The sequence below is a fragment of the Typopeltis vanoorti genome, chromosome 14 (assembly GCF_054136105.1).
Source record: "Typopeltis vanoorti isolate ZY-2024b chromosome 14, IOZ_Tvanoo_1.0, whole genome shotgun sequence".
Taxonomy (NCBI): domain Eukaryota; kingdom Metazoa; phylum Arthropoda; class Arachnida; order Uropygi; family Thelyphonidae; genus Typopeltis; species Typopeltis vanoorti.
Genome location: NC_143562.1, coordinates 44,161,074 through 44,179,248, shown reverse-complemented (window position 1 = coordinate 44,179,248; position 18,175 = coordinate 44,161,074). Strand labels below are relative to the sequence as shown.

At 34.6% G+C, this 18,175-nt stretch overlaps 1 protein-coding gene across 2 annotated transcripts in view; it reads right to left on the bottom strand.

Moving 5' to 3' along the window:
* The window catches only part of LOC150099412 (arginine/serine-rich protein PNISR), a 313,080-nt gene that overhangs the window by 101,075 nt on the left and 193,830 nt on the right, over positions 1 to 18,175 (bottom strand). For both annotated transcript variants that reach the window (XM_090404218.1, XM_090404217.1), the window contains exon 9: positions 12,939 to 12,995. In XM_090404218.1, coding sequence (XP_090260344.1) covers positions 12,939 to 12,995 — 57 coding nt within the window. The remainder of the gene's footprint in view (positions 1 to 12,938; positions 12,996 to 18,175) is intronic.

Genomic DNA, 18,175 nt, shown 5'->3' with positions numbered 1-18,175 from the left:
AGCAAGAGGTAGATAAGGCAATAGGATTTGGGATTGTTTCAGGGAATTGATAGCATTGGCATGCCTGTTTGAGAGATTAATAAAGTCTTACAACAGCACAGGTTCCAAGGGACTGGAAGGAGGGTAAAATTGTTCCACTACATAAAGGTGGTGATAAGACTGTAGCTTCAAATTATAGGCAGGTTTGTATATCAGGAGTTGTGGTGAAGGTACTGGAGAGATTGGTAAGTAGGGTACAGAAATGGGTTGATAACAGCAGTATTCTCTGTGGTTATTAGCATGGTTTGTTAAGGGGAGATCATGTTTCACTAACTTACTTGGATAAAGGATTAAACTAAATTTATTATAGTCTAACCAAGTGGGGAAAAACTTCCAACAACTTACTTATATACTATAACAAGATGACAAATACCTTGGACAGGGAGATGCATATACAGTGGTGTACTTGGATTTTGCAAAAGCTTTTGATTGACTACCACACAACAAGTTGCTAAATAAATTGAAACAGATGGGATTGGATAATAGACTTGTGAGTTGGATCAGTGACTGGCTGTTAGATAGGTATCAGAAAGTTGTATATGGGGATACCATATCCCAAAAGAGAAAGGTCACTAGTAGTGTACCACAGGGGTCAGTTTTGGGACCATTGTTGTTCAATTTGTATGTTAATGATATTGGGATGGGCTTAACTAGTGATATGCAGCTGTTTGCAGATGATGTAAAACTGGAGAGAGCAATACAGAGTCAAACAGATGTTATGGTCTTGAAAGAGGACTTGAATAGATTGCATGAATGGGTACGTAAGTGGAAGTTTCAGTTCAATGCTGCAAAATATAAGGTTTTGAGATTTGGTAAGCAATGATGGGATGCAAAGTATACACTTAGTGGGGAAACTTTAAAGGAAGTAGAGGAGATGAGAGATCTAGGAGTGATGGTGGACAGGGACATGAAATTCTGGGACCACATTGCACAAGTGATGAAGGCATCACATCATAACCTCTCTATTTCTCCAGGCCTTATATGATGCTATTGTATAAGGCCTTCATCAGGCTTCATATGGATTATTATGCACAGATTTGGTCACTGGGTTTTCATGGTGATGAGGATATGTTGGAAAGGGTCCAGAGAAGATTCACAAAGGTGGTCAATGGTCTTTGGAATGTAGAGTACAAGGACAGATTGAGGGAATGTAAGTTGCAGAGTCTTGTGAATAGGAGGAAGAGTGGAGATATGATTGAGACATATACGCTAGTCAGGGGTTGTTATCAGGTTGACATGGAAGAGATTTTTCATAGAATGCGAGAGGGGGGGGGGGGGGGCAAACAAAAGGCCATCAGTGGAAACTGTATAAGGGTGTGAGCAGAAGAGTGAGGAGCAGGTTCTTTACATAGAGAGTGCTTGGTGAGTGGAATGCATTGCCTGATGTGTTGTGAATGTAGATACAATGTATCAGTTTAAAGCATGGTTGGATGAGCATTTTGTACAATAGTGCGTACCACCCACGATGAATCCCTGACTCCTTGGAGGTCAGATGTTAATAATAATTAAATAATTTCAACTTTATACGTAAATATACTTAAGTTTGTGTGTGTGTGTGTGTGTGTGTGATTGTATGTATGAGCTGGTATAGAGTAATAGTGACCACTGAACGGAAAAGAGCTATAGCATTCAACATACATGGCCACTAGAGGGCTACATGGTGTGTAGGGTTTGTAGAGAGCTCCTGAAAAGATAAATATTATTTTAAGTAATAATTGGTAAATTTGCTTGAATCTTATGTAGTATTGTTTGCTTTTCGTATCTTAGCATGTCTGTGTGATTTTTGTGTGTTTTCTGAGTTATTTCAAATAGTAATTTGATAGATACGATTACCAGCGTGCACATGGCGCCGATAAGAAGGAATACAATAGCATCCAGATCGGCATCTTTATTCAAAAATTTTAATATAAAGGAGTTTATTCAGTGTACTGTTTGTGAAATGTATGCTTTGAGGAGAGCGGTTGGAGTCTGGTTAGACAATGATAGTGGAGTGAATGTATGCAGAAAGTGTAAGGAATGTGAGGATTTAAAGTGTGTTCCAGGTCTTGAGAGTGATATTGTTGGTGAAAGCCAGAATGTAGAAAATAGTGATATGAGAGGAATGAATAGTGATATTTGCGAGGATGTACCAGATAGCTGTGAGAGTGGCGTTGAAAGTGAGAATGAATATAAAATTACAGAATGAATGATTGAATTAACGGATAATAAAAATTATGAGGCGGATGCAACGAGTGAGATCGCACAGTTGTGTGGAGCAATACATAGGGCGAATCGGCAGCTGGCGCGTTGGCAAAATTTTACCGAGCGTACCAATTAATAAATGGCAAAAGTATGATAAGAAAAATAAGAGTATGATCGTGAGTGTAAACAAAACGAAAGACCGAGTGTTGTGCGGAGGTTCTTTAGTAAGAGGTGTGATAGATGAGAGTTTGACAAAATCGTACCAACCTGGTGCAAACATTAAGGATGTAAGTGAGTCTATTAGAGTGCAAAAGTAGAGGGTGAAAGAATTGATAGTAGTAGCAGGAATGAATGATTTGAAAGGAGACAAAATGGCTATGAGAGAGGATTTGAAGGAATTACTTAAGGTAGCAAAAGAGAAGAGTGAGAGAGTTAGGATGGTGAGTCTGTTTCCGCGGTATGACAGTGAAGAGTATAGAAGGAGGGACAAAATTGCTAATGACTTTATGAGCGGATTATGCAGGAGGAGTGGTGTGGAATTCGTGGACGTGTGGAGTGAGTTCGATGGGCGAAAGGATTTATATAAGATGGATGGTTTGCATTTGAATGGATTTGGTGTATGGAGACTTGAAAAGGTGTTGTTGAATGAAGTGGATGTGCACAATCAGGGAAACTAGAGTTATTAAAGTGGGGAGGGGGGGGTAGATATGCAGACTTTAGGGAGAGAGTCGAGTGTATGAATTTGTGTAATATGCCCGAGCGAGTACGAAGGACAAAACAAATCAGAATGCGATAGTTAGTATAAGGAATCAAAATAGGGATAGGACAAATGGGCTTCTGCAATTCATGTATACTAATGCAAGAAGTATTAGGAACAAGAAGGAAGAATTTTTGCCCTTGGTGGCACTTCCAGGCCACAGGTTATTGGTATTAGTGAAACATGGCTGACAGAAGATGATATAACTAGTGGGATTGAATGTGAGGGGGTATAGTGTGTTCAAGAGTGACAGGGAGAATAAAATGGGGGAGGGGTGATATTGATGATAGCTGATGAGCTACAGCCAAGGAGAATAGAAGTTGAACTGCAGGATAGAGAAAAGAGCACATTTGGGGCTATTTGGTGTATGATTGAGGCTAGCAGAACAAAAAATACAATTGGGTACTATAGACCAGGTGATGGAATTTATTGTGGAGATAGTATGCATAAGCAAATAGAGTGGAAGGAGGATAATTATTATGGGAGATTTCAACTATGGTAACATTGATTCAAAGGACACATGGGAGGAAGAAATTGGATTTTATGCAGTTATTTAAGGGATAACTATCTGCGACAGAATGTAATCGAAAATACTAGAGGTCAGAGAGTGTTTGACCTAGTAATCGCATCTGAGAATCTGGCTGTAACGAATATGACCACGATGCCACCAATTGGTGAGAGTGATCATAGGGTCTTGACTTGGGAGGTGGCTAAAGGTATGGAATTTACAATTAAGACAGGGTACATGTGGAATTATCAATCTGGTAAGTATAACAAGCTTAGGAGTTTGATTGGTTCAGTACCATGGCATGTAAAACTGCAAGGGCTGGATGTTGATAGTGCATGGGAGATGGTTAAGAAGTGTTTGCAGGAGGCAATGGCTGACTGTATACCTAGAGTCCGAATAATAAATCAAGTAGGGGTTAAATGGATGAATAACACCATTAAGCTTGAGCTGCAAAAAAAAGAAACAACTGTGGAGGGAATTTAAGGAGAAAGGTGACCAGCAGGCACATGAACGGTATAAAGCGCAGGCCAGAAGGGTAATGAGTGTGGTAAGAAAGGCAAAAGCGGATTATGAAAGAACATTAGCCATGCAGGCTAAAGAGAATACCAAACAGTTTTTTCGATATGTTGCAAGTAAAAAAAAAATGTATGCAACAGAATGATTTTAAAGAATGCCGATGGTAGGGAGGTAACTGAATCAGTTGATATAGTGGAATTACACTATAGCGAGCACTTTGCAAGAGTATATCATCCAGGTGGTGACATTGCAGGAATGAAAGAACCAACAGCTTATATGGGAATAGTGGTGAATGAAGTGGGGGTGAATAGTCTATTACAAAACGCAATGTCAATACATCTGTGGGATTGGATGGTATACCAGCTCGTGTCGTACGTGAAGCAGCTAAAGAATTGTCAGTGCCAATGACCATTTTGTTAAAGTCTCTGGTCTGGTTTATTCCAAGGGGGGTGGAAAGAAGGGAAAATAGTTCCATTGCATAAAGGAGGTTCCAAGACTGCTGTTGTAAATTACCGACCGATCAGCATATCAGAATCGTTGTCAAGGTCTTGGAGAAAATAGTCAAGAGGAAAATACAGGATTCAATAGATGAAAATGGGATACTGTATGGGTGACAGCATGGTTTTGTGAAGGGTAGATTATGCCTCAGTAACTTGCTCACGCTTTATAACACAGTGACAGCTGAAATGGATAAGGGTAATGGGTTTACAGTGATACTGCTGGACCTAGCTAAGGCATTTGACGGGATACCACATATAATTCTAATCAGTAAACTGCAGCATATGGGGATGGATATAGGGTTGGTGAGATGGATAGGAGGGTGGTTGATAGAGAGATATCAGAGAGTGGTTTATTCAGGAGTAGAGTCCAAAAAACGGCCTGTGACTAGTGGTGTGCCGCAGGGTTCTGTTCTTGGACTACTACTGTTCAATTTGTTCATTAACGATATAGGAAAGGATCTGAGAGGAAAAGTTCATTTGTTTGCTGATGATGCAAAGTTGGGTAGAGGAATAGTGAGTGCACAGGATGTCAAAATTTTGCAGGACGATTTGGATAGTTTGGAGGACTGGGCTAAGGAGAATGGATGTCAATTTAATGTGGCAAAATGCAAGGTTATGCATTTTGGGGTGAAAAGATTAGCAGCAGTATATCACATTGGTGGAACTGTACTCCAGGAGATTGACGAGGCAAGGGATTTGGGAGTGTTGGTGGATAGGGAGTTGAAGTTTAGGGGGCACATCGCAAAAGTGGCTAAATCAGCTCATCAAATCACTTGGTTGCTGAAAAATACTTTAACAAGCAGAGACAAACAGGTTATTGTTCCTCTGTATCGAGCCTTGATAAGACCCCATGTAGACTACTGTGCCCAGATATGGATGGCAGGGTTTCGTACGGATGGGAAGGAGGTGGAGAAGATCCAGAGATGAGTGACCAAGATGATAGCAGGTCTATGGAATGGTCTGTATCGAGCCTTGATAAGACCCCATCTAGACTACTGTGCCCAGATATGGACGCCAGGGTTTCTTATGGATGGGAAGGAGGTGGAGAAGATCCAGAGATGAGTGACCAAGATGATAGCAGGTCTATGGAATGAACCTTACGAGAATAGGTTGAAGATTTTTAGGTTGCAGAAATTGGTTGATAGGCGGAAAAGGGATAATATGATTGAGACATTCAAATTATTGAAGGGTTTCTCTAAAATTAATTCAGAAGATATACATGGAAGCTGAGGAAGAGTGTGGTTAGCAAGGGTGTTAGAGCTAAGTTTTTTACTTGGAGAGTGGTGAATGAGTGGAATAAGCTGCCAGAGTCTGTTGTGGGTACCATGACTGTAAATGAGTTCAAGGCGAGGTATGATAGATACTGTGTGAAAGTGGGATAGTTGTTCTTGACATGATGTTAGGGCCTCCCTCGATGAGTCTATGGACTCCTTGGAGTTGCCCGTAATAGTAGTAATAATAATAAACATAAACTATATGAATGGCAAACAATTTTAAGCAGAGTAATGATCGCAAATTTTAAAATGGAGAATTGGACAATGAGAATCATTAGTGCCTATGGTCCCATAGATGATTTTAAAAAGAAGTGAAGGAATTTTTTGAGCTATTAGAGAAGTCAGCTGACACAAAATAAAAATTTGGACCTTGTTGGAATTTAAACAGCAGAGTAGAAAATTACTTCAAGAAATGAAATGTTTTGAAAAAAAAAGAACTGAAGAAAAGAGCTAAGCTAAATAATGCTGTGCATTCTTGGATTTCTATTCATTCAAGGACTAAACGTCAATAAGATAATGTTCCAAGATAAAGAGATACAGAAACTCAGATGGAGAGAACACATGTGAAATAAGTCTTATCAAATATGTGATTGTTATCTTCCCATTGGTTGAGGATACATGAGCATATAAGGATTTGAAACAGAAGTGATTACTATTTAGTTTTAAGTGGATAAATGATTGAAAAAATATATATGTGCACAAAAGTTTTATGAAGAATCAAAGAGCAGTTTCAGAAGTGTAGTATAGACAAATACCCAAATGTTACTGAAGAAATGAGAAATTATGAAAATAAAATCAAAGCTCAGAGATTCAATGATAAAATACAAAGAAAACTGACTGTTCAAAGAGAGGCAAGTGGTGAGGTTTTCTATAATGATAGAAAAAGGAGAACTTTATAGCAAACTCAAGCTAAACAAAAGTTGTGGAAAACTGTAGTAAGAATATAAATATCACAAAGGTAATGAAATGATTTGAAGAATAAAAAAATAGAGAAATGCAGGTACAACAACACTAGTAATGGAAGAAAGAGTACAGTAAAATGAATTCAAGATGATAAAGCAACAAATTTTAAATATAAGACATTCAAAATATCCCTAAGAAGGAAATATTTTGGATGACTGAAGTAATTTCTTTGAAGGATTCTTAAATGACATAAAAGGTAATAAAATAAAGACAGACAATGTTCATTAGAAATGTAATCAGGAATTTATACTGTATCAATATTTGAGGTACAAAAAAAGCTATCAGAGACCTGAAAGGTTGAAAGAAGGGAAGAGTAGATGATATTTGATCGCAACAACATAAATATGAAATTCTACGTGTACCAACTATTAGTTACTAAATTCCAGTTTTCTATACTGTAAGATCCCCTTAGTAACTTTTATGTTTCTTTCATATTTTCTCTCCTTTGTCTTAGCGCTCAAACTTTAAAGACACATTTCCTCCATGTGCAAGGCTGTAGACCATTTATCAACTTGGTTCCTTGCTACTAAATCTCCCCTTTTGGAACCAAAATTATATTTGAACAAGATAGTTCGAATGTAGTCTTATGAAAACCTTGGAAAGTGGGAGAATAACTTCCTTTTCTTAGATTTGTGCTCTCCTCAACCATGCAATAACTTAACCACCATGTGACCCTAACTCAACCTCCCCCCACCACCACCAATTCTCTAACTTCATTGATTACTTGCAATTTTCACTGACATCATAATGGTCTATTTAAAACACTTCCATCCAAAGTGCATCACGTTATACCTAGCAAGTGAATTGATATCTATTGCCATTTTCCCCCAAATAATCAGTCTTCCAAGACAACCTGCAAGATTCTAAATGAGCTGTCCCTTATCAGTCTCTCAAACTTAACATCAGCAGCAAATAAGTGGATATCACCGTCTAAGACCATCTCCAATATCATTGATATATGAGATAAACAACAATGACCAAAATACAGAATCCTGTGGAACATCACTGACCACTCTCCTTCTCTTAGGCTTAGAACTTTCATGCATCACTTTTTTCTGATACTTGTCAATTAACTGTCCTCCAAATCCATGTCATAACTTTATTTTTCATATCCACCCCTTTGAGTTGGTATAACAACTTTGCATTTGGAATTATGTTACAGTTATAAACTAGCAGCTAGCCTCTTTGCAGATGATGTTTTATATTCCTAAACAAATTCACACAAGTATTCAGAAACTTTTATCTAAACTGAATAACTAGTGAAAAAACCTAATGTGAAAATTGGCAATAAACTATGAAAATAGCCCACTGAGAAAAATCCAAGTAGAATTCAATCTTTGTGCCATAGCTTTCAATAATACAAATGTGCCCTTCTTAATGGATGCCATTTTCAGTAGGAAGAAGCAGCAGAAACAAACAAGTACAAAAAACATAAACAAAATTCTAACAACAAATGCTAAGAACACCTGTTTCCAGCATGAAAAAAAAAAAAAAAATAAATAAATAAATAAAAATAAAAATAAAAAAATAAAGAACAGGGGAAAAAAAAAGCCACACTATACACTTTTCTTAGCATAGCTCAAATATACCACTAGGTTCACTTTAAATGATACCATAAAAATCTATATGATGGAGTAGGATCTCAAAAAAGGAGAGTAACCAGTGGCATGGCCCAGGGTTTTGTTTTTGGATCCCTGTTGTTTAACTTGTTTGTAATTGATATATCATGCAGACTGACTAGGGATCTTCAGTTGTTTGCTGATGATGCAAAGCTGGGGAGAATTATAAATAAACACTGCTGATGCTAATTCTCTTCAGGAAAATTTGAATAGACTTTTTGCTTGGATAAAGGAGTAGGGTTCTAGTTTTAATATTAATATAATATTAATAAGCAAGGTGTTGCATTTTGGAGTGCAGAAATATAAGGCTGTGTACTATACTGATGTTGCTATACTGCAGAAAGTGGATGAGATATGAGATCTAAGAGTAATCGATGATGGGAGACTGAAATTTAGAGGACACATTGCACGTTTTGCAAAGAACACACAATGTAGTAATGCTATGATAAGAAGTATCCTAACATGTAGGGATAAAGAGGTGGAAGTGCCACTATATAAAGCACTGGTCAAACCACACTTGGACTACTGGGCTCAAATTTGGTCACCTGGTTTTCATTGTGATGTGGAAACACTGGAGAGAGTCCAGAGATGAGTGACTAAGACAATATCAGGAACTCTGGAATGTTAGTTATGGAGAGAGAGAAGGAATGTGGACTGCAGAGTTTGGTGGATAGGAGGAAAAGAGGGATATGATAGAGATGTCAGTGACGGGAAGAACCAGAAGACATCCTGGAAGCTAGTGTGGTGAAAAGGAATGTGAGGATTAGATTTTATACATGGAGAACTGTGGGTGAATGGAATATATTATCAGAATCTTGTTAATGCAGGGAGTGTTAAGAATTTTAAGATTCAGTATAATAAATATATTGTCACTTGAATAAATCTCCCATGATCAGTCTGTTGACTCCATGGAAGATGTAATCATAATAATTCTTTCTTCCTTCTGATTTACAATTAAGCATAGACCCACCATGCATGCAGGTATTTGAAACCAAATTTGATGGAATAGATTGATTAATCCTCATTCCCAAAGTGTTCTATGCCTGTTCTTCTGGCCAGTTTGCCTGTTTTTAGGGACAAAAAAAACCTGAGTTTTAGGGAGAAAAAAAGCCATCCATCTCTGTATGAGGCCAACTAACTCACCATTTGTGCACAAGCTTTAGTTAAAAGCAAAGATGGTATGATGGGAAATCAGCTGAACACCTTTATGTGGAATAAGAGAAAAATTATTCAACATATCAAAGTAGAAGTACACAAGATGGATTTCAAATCAATTTTAACTAATGGATCTGACAGCTGGATTAGAACTAAAACAACTGATCAAAGACTGGCCATCACATAGGAGAATTCTCATGAAAGTGAAGTGAACAGATGGTATCAATGGAAAAATCTTATTAAAAATGAAAATGTCAGAGAGAGCCTTGACATTGTTAGCATTAAAAATTTTAAGAGGGTTCAAGAGGGCTAATATGTGATCAATTAAACAGAATGGGAGATTAGCAACATGTACAGTCAAACTTTGTGTTGTAACTAGCATGGTTATAATGAGCAAAAAAGCCATAATAATTTTAATTTATGCATATTACCATACAATTGCTCACTTTTATAACAAGCATACTACATGGATATACCAAACTAATTTTGGTAACAATGCAAATATTCTTAATTGCTTAGTTAGTTCTTGGAATAGACAAAAATGAAAGCCACCTGCATCAGACGATGAGCCAGTTTTTAACCTATTATTGTCATTAAGAACCATCCCCACTCTACCTATCCTTCCCAGTGTCTAGTATCCAGCCTTCCTCTCTCACTTTACCCAAATGCTGCCACAACTGTAAAATCAGTTAAAAACGAATCCTTCCATTGGAACATGTCTACTAAAAGAAAGTGTCCCTTGGTTCACAAAAAAGTGAAAATTATTTATGTTAGAATGCAGTGCAAAAAATTTTGAAGGTTGTAAAAAGTTTTCTTTTGCCTCTGCACTGGAAAACAATACAACCGAAACAAAACAAAACAAAACAAAAAAAAAAAAAAAAAAAAAAAATTTAGAAAATGCAAGCTTACAAATGTCTAAGTTCACTACACAAGGAAGTGCTGGATTCTCAACAGACAGTCTGAATTTGAAGGCTTAAACTGAAAAATTTGCTAAACAATTTGCATGCAACGATTTTGTATGTAACAACAGTTGGCTGTATCAATTTAAAAGCCAACATAACTTCATTATGTAAGTTTTTAAAAAGACTAATTGAAATTGTGTTTATTATTAATTAGCATTGTTTTTATTGACGAGGATATCGTCATACGACTCCAGGGTGAAAGGCTAATTTCAGGAAAGAAATTCAAGTACCTTGGGTCAGTTGTCGAGAGGAATGGTGACCTGGATGAGGAAATACAGCACCGAATAACATGCGGTTGGATGAATTGGAGGAAGATGAGCGGGGTCCTGTGCGACAAGAGAGTGAGTTGTAAGAGGAAAAGAAAGCTCTATAAGATGGTGGTGAGGCCGGCGATGCTCCATGGTGCGGAGGTGTGGCCTATAACCAAGGCACAGGAGAGGAAGATGGAGGTAGTGGAGATGCGGATGTTGAGATGGATGAGTGGTGTGACAAAGAAGGACAGGATAAGGAATGACTACATCAGAGGGACGGTTAAGGTGGGACCAATTGGCAAGAAGATACAAGAAAGCAGGTTGAGGTGGTTTGGTCATGTAGAGAGGAAGGGTGAGGAGTATGTTGGTAAACGAGTGGAGTATATGCAGTTGGAGGGAAGGAGGAAAAGAGGCAGGCCCAAGCTCAGGTGGAGGGATAAGATGACAGAGGATCTTAGGGAGAAAGGATGGAGTCCAAAGGATGCTCTGGACCGGAGAACTTGGAAGAGGAAGGTTAAAGATTGGTGCGCCGACCCCATTTAACATGGGATAAGGCAGAGTGAAAGAAGAAGAAGAAGATTAATTAGCATTGTTTTTAATTATAGAGAAATAAACTGTTTAGTATTAAGTGTATGATTTTAAAGTTATGGGAAAATAAATTTTGTATAATGTTAAGTATATTGTAGTTTCCACAAGCATATTGATGTAAATAATATCTAGGTATGTAATTATATATATATTTTTTCCTCTAATACTTATTTTCTTTTTCTTTTTTTTTTTTAATCTATTTTTTTTATCAAGTTATTGAGAATTAAAAAAATATAAATAAGGGGTAGTTTAACTCATCATTGATAGAGTAAGGGTTGTAATGAGGAAAATTTGTCAGTCCTATGGTGCTCATTATAATCAAGTTTGACTGAATTTGATATCATGATGTCAGGGGAGGAAAAAAAAGGGCCAAGAGGAAGACCAATCTGGGTGGATTGATGTAGTTGGTAGTGCCTGAGAAGACCAAAATGCAAATGGAGCCGGAGTCCTAAAAAATAGAAAATTAATTTGAAAGACAACTGTTGATAGGAAGCCAGTGATAATGTACACTTACATTTTTATATATTATTATTATAGGATTATGTCCATCCTTTTAGGATATATAAGATGCATTGATGATAATTATATATATCCATATATATATATATATATTAAATCATTTACAGAATGTGCAATTTTTTATATGCCACTATATATTCAGTGATATTCAGTTACTTTTTGAATGTTTATTTACTTGCTTGTGCATATTCACAATGATGATATAATCACGATGTACATTTGTGCTTTGAATTTAATTTAGTTATTAACAGACTTATTCACAAAGTTCATTCAAGAATTACAACCTGTAGCCATATAAAAAAACAATAATCCCTCCTCTCTTCTCAACCTTTTGCCTAAAGAAAGAACTTGAATGGTACAAATATTAAAAAAATAAATAAATAAATAAAAATATTCACTACCATTGTAGGTTTACTCCTTGTGAACTGTAGCCATTAGGAAAAAGAAAACCAAGACGTCCTCTTAAACGATGACTTCTAAGGCCAGAACAGGCCATGCTAGGCCTAAATCCTTGATACGCATGATGATGATGACTGTAGGTTTACAATTTTTCATAGCTGGGAGTTGTATAACCCCCCCCCCCCCAACAAACACATCTGTTCCCTTCAACAGAAATCAGAAAATGTAAATACAGATACCTTCATCAATCGACATTTAAACAAGCTTATCTAACTTCAATTAATAATGAAAATCTTGATGTTTCAGCACCAATGACCAACTAATGCTTTTCTTAAGAGATATGGTAATTACACTAATTATACACTCCAAATAAGATAGAGGCCTAAACTGAAGGGGGAAAAAAAAAACGAAAAAGAAAAAACAATCTTTACTTTTACTTTTTGGGAATAAGAATAATGAAAGAAATTGAAAGAGAAATTTCCTGAATTGATATTTTATACCCCTATCACATAATAATGTGATCAGAAATGAAAATAAGTATGATTTTCTCAAAAAAGCAGATGTCATAAATAGTGACTATAAAGAAAGTAATCTTATTAATTCTTAAACTCTCTCAAAGTTATGATTAAAAGTTTAGCACCAGATAGTAAAGACCATTTAGCTTTGTATTTTAAATTAGGGCATATCACAAATAACAAAACACTTACCCAATCCTGATGCAACAGAAGCCAATGCTGAAGAGGTGGCCAGCTTGTGAGCTGTAGCTTTTATGACATACAGAGAGTTTAGTAATATTCAATTTAAAAGACAAATAAAGCTACAGTAGTTCTCTCCATTTAGAAAAAAAACAATCTAAAATATAAAAAAAATCTTAAGGTAATTATTACTTGCTTCCATTAACATTCAAGTGGAATTCCATTCTGGCAAGCAAATTAGAGGGGAAGAGGGGATAAAAATAATAATAAAAAAAAAAAAAAATTTAAGTAAATGCATATGAGAACTTAATTCCAGGATATTAAAATGCAATTATACAAATGCTATGAATAATTACCTACAAATTTCTGAAAAAAATAAGTAAAATAATAATTAATGATGATCAATAAAATCACTTTTAAAAAGACAAGTTTAATATCATGTATTAACACAGTTTAAAAAAGAAATAAATTTCATTAAAAAAAAATTCAAAACTATAGTCCAGTATATATTTACAGTATTATTTACACTGTTATTTAATGATATTTAGCAAACAACTCATAAAAGGGAGAGGGGGAAATGACAAAAGTATTCACTTGAAAAATAATCCAAGCTGAATTTATGATAAATATTACAAGATTGAAATTACTTACTTTCTAACTTAGAGATTTACATATCTCATCTGTGATAATGAAAACAAAGTTTATGTGAGTATCTCCTAGAATTCTTTGTAATTAATATTATACTGTAATAACTTTACATAATCTGACTATTGTAGTGGGTTTGAAAACCTAAGATCAATATTCTAAAAGCTAGACATATAATATTCCATTTTTATATTATATCACAGTAATATAATGATTATAGATAATAAAGAATATAATGACACAAGTAAACTAAAATGATAATGTTTTGTATTTTGTACTCAAACTGCATTTCTAAAAATTTCATTTCACATCAAATAAATTTGGATGTATTTTCAAGACAGCTTGAAAGTGATCAAACCTAGAACAGTTTTTCAACAAAAATTAAAATGTTGTGTAGAGGCTAGAAGACAAGAAAAAAAGAAAGAAAAACATTTTTATATTCATTTTAAATAAAAGATTCAAATAACTAGTTCTAATCAATACTTCACAAACTATATTACCTATGCAACGTAACTAATGTAATAAATTAGTGACCTAACTATATCAGTAGAATCAATAATAAAAAAAAAAAAAGTGTATACAGGATCTGAGTAAAGTTATGGCAATGTTTCATAATGTTAGGCATCCAAAAGAAAAACTATTATATGTTACATTCTATCTTGATCAGACATACAATATATATATATATATATATATGTAAAAGCTTAATATAAATTTTTTCATAATATTCCAAACCAAGTAAAAATGAATTCTGAAAATATATAAGCTCTTTTTCAGCCTGTTACTAAATTAACTAATCTTAAGATGAGTTCCTCTCTGAAATTCAGGATTATGACTGCAATTCAGAAAAATTGACCACAGAACACATGCTAATCCTGAAATAGTGTCAAATAGGGTTAAGATTATGAGATGGCAACAGTTGGTTAGGGCAAAAGCTGATTTCCAAAATTTCTAAAAGTTGGTTAGCTTAGAACTGAAAGAGTTTTACCTTTGGGAATAAAAAAGCAGAGAACATTTATTTATTGATGGGTATGTAAGTTGAAAATACTGTTTAATACTTTCATAACATCATAAATTTTCATGCAGCAATTTTAAAGACAGAAAAAATCATTCACATTCTCAATTATGATCAATATAGAAAAACTATCAAGACTCATTTTGAAATTGAACAACTTTGAAATCTATCGTAAAACATTTATATTAAATTATTTATATGGGTTGTCTGCAAAAAGTAAATTTAGAAAATATGCAGCAGTTGAAACTGAAAAACAGTTTGCTGGATAAAAATAAAATGGTATGACTACTGCAAGCAAATTTTGCAAAAAAAGATTTCAAATGGCAAACTTAGTTGTCACACACACACAAAAGTGAAAATCAAGAAGCATGTATGTAATCTTGTATAGTAACACCATTTGGTATCACAACCTGAATGTAAAATAATTCTGTCTTGCCATTAAAATGGTCTGAACAAAAGTAAAACAAGTCCAAATTTGAACACAGATCCTATATACCAAATTTCACCAAATTCTATCAAGCTGGAGAGAAATCATAAATTGCTTTGCTAAGAATAGTATGTTATTGTCAAAAACATCATCTCAAACTTCAGACTGCAAAATACTATATACTGCATTAAGTGCATATAACCAAATATACATTGCATTAGCAGATTTTTATCATTTATATGCAATATAGAATGACACTGTTCAAAGCAGAACCTGACAGCATCTGTCATTTTTAAAAGAAACTGATAAATGTGACAGACTTAAGATAAGGGTTTTATTCAAATGGTAGTATGTCTCTAAAAATCAAATGAGTGCTTCAGCAGATAAACTATTGTGCCAAACACCAACATAGTATCGAAAGTTTTATTTCTGAAATCCAATATGAAAGTAAATATTTTCACGGATTGGAAAAGTACTTTAGTGTATCCCCTAGACCAGTGTTTCCCAAACTTATGGATGCCAAGGCGCCCTTTGAAAAAATTAAAATATTTCACGGCCCCCATCGAAGAAAAGAAAATTGTAATATAGACATATATTATTATAATATTTATTGTATTTATATTCAAGATTTTGTGTTTATAATCTTTTTTGTGTTTCTTATCAATACCTTTGAAATGAAACTTATATGAATAAGCATATATTTACTAATATTCATTAATCGCCGAAATACGCAAGAAGCAAAATTTGTGAACCAACATCAATGTGTGATTTTTTCCATTAAAATATAAAAATGAACAAAAAAGAAATAATAAATAATAAAAATTAAATACGTTTCTTTTAAGATTAAAAAAAAACTACTTAGTCTTAAAACATTTTAAATTTGTTTTCATTATTTCACCCCCCCCTCCCCCTCAACAAAACGTATGGCCCCTAAGGGGGCCACAGCCCACAGTTTGGGAAGTGCTGCCCCAGACGTTATGGAGAGGAAAGTGTTTTTATTATTATTTTTTTAAATTTTTTTTTTTATGAGGGAGCTGAAACATCACCGAGCATTGGAGTGACCATACGGCATCTATAGATGCCCAGTGAACATAGAGAGAGAGGGGGGGGGGGGGCTGAAAATAAAGTTTTATTAAAATTTGAAATATGCACAAAAGAAGGAAAATTCTTCTTTGAACAAAAGTATTGCATATCACATATGAGAGAATAAAATAATGCAAAACATTTTAAAGGATTCAATTAAAAAAAAAACAACTTTGGAGATGTAAAATGGTATCCTGGGACTATGATCAAGTTTCTCTCTCCCTCATTTGTGGGAGAGAATAGAACAAAACACCAATGAAATCCAATTTTTAATCATAGAAATTACATAGAAAGGATAATGGAATCAAAACTAGCCATCAGCAGAGATGCAAAAAAGGTAGAGATAAAATCAGCACAGATTTAAAAAAAAAAAAAAAAAAAAAAAAAAAAAAAAAAAAAAAAAAAAAAAAATTTAAGTGCAAGAATGTGTATCCCTTTCCTATACAGAAAATCTCTATTAACTGTTTAAAAATTTTAATTATTGCTAGTGAAGATGTTAATCAAACAAAAGCAAAAAAACTGGTTTATTTGTGTTTCGTATACTTGTTAAGCTGAACAGTTTATAATAGTAACAAATGAAATAACAATAGCAAGTCCTAATGACTATCTGATTGCATTTTTATATATAAAAATGATAAGCCATATAATATGGAGTATGCTAATCAGTTTTTCAGTTGTAACTATATACTGTTTTATAGTCTGCTATATGCCTTTATGTTTTATGTATATTTTATATATATTTTACTTTATATTAAAACCTTATGTAATTTTAATGGTTCTCAATTGTTTTTAGATATTTTAACGGCATGATGTACAAAAATTATGCTATGAAATATCAGTATACTCGATTCAGCTATAAGATTGATCAATCCCAGATACTGTTGTGAAAGCAAAAAAATGTATATTATATAATATGATAATTTTAATTTGTTATTAATTTGAAAATGTATTTTTTTCAACACCAGTCCATGTTGGTGTTGAACACCAACATGGACTGGTGTTGCACAACATATAGCCTCTCCCACTGAAGTAAACTAATCCTTCTCATGGTTTAGTTTATTTGCATTTACAGCCAAAGAAATTAACAGATAATAACACTATAAGGCCAGTGTTATTATCTGTTAATTGTGTGTTGTAATGGTCGGTTTGTCTGCTTTGAGGGATGAAAAACCCGAGTTTATCTTCTCACAGTGTTTCCACAAATGGGAAAATGCACAAACAAGCAAGCATTACCACTTTAAAAGAATGCCTTCCTCAGTTGGAAGGAAATGTCGAAAAGGTCCCTGCAGTGAATACTGACACTTTACTTAGTGGAGAGGTCTAGAGTAGCTTACTGGCTACCATTTCCCTTCCCTTCTTATACAGCACAGGCATGATTAATACTATGCAAAAGCATTTGAGGTTATGGTAGGTTATGATCCTAACCTGCTAGCAAATAATCCTGCTGCTATCTACACTATCACATTGTGCCTGGAGTGAGTCAGAGTCCAATAACTCAACAAATACTGTCCACCTCAACTTTCCAACTACATTCTATTCCTTCTGTAAAGGGCGATATATATATATACATTTGTGAGATCTGACAATCTATGCCAGAGATTATTAAACATAAAATTCCTTCATGATCAGCTCTGGCTAAAAATTTTACTGCCACACTTTGTCTTTCAGTTGCTACCTTGAATGTTCTCCACATTCCAGTAAGCACTCTAAATTCTTTGATCCATCAACTACTATGCAGGTTGATTTTTTATAGTCTGATTACCAAAACCTTGAGTTCATCTTCATTGAAGACAACAGCGTTCACAATTCAAACTTCGATAACTTCACAGATCAGTAATGATTAACACAAACTGATCTCAGAGAAGCCAGTTAGAATTATGACCACCCTTCAACCAGAATACCAATACCTCAGAACACCAAACTATCAGCACAGCAAAATATCAACTGAGATGACCTCCATTATTTTTATGCCTCTCTTCAATTACTGTTAATGCACCAATTCAAATGCCTGCTATGACTAAATAATTGAAATAATCATTGCGAGAATGGGGGCCCTTCATCAATCCACTCCACCAAAAA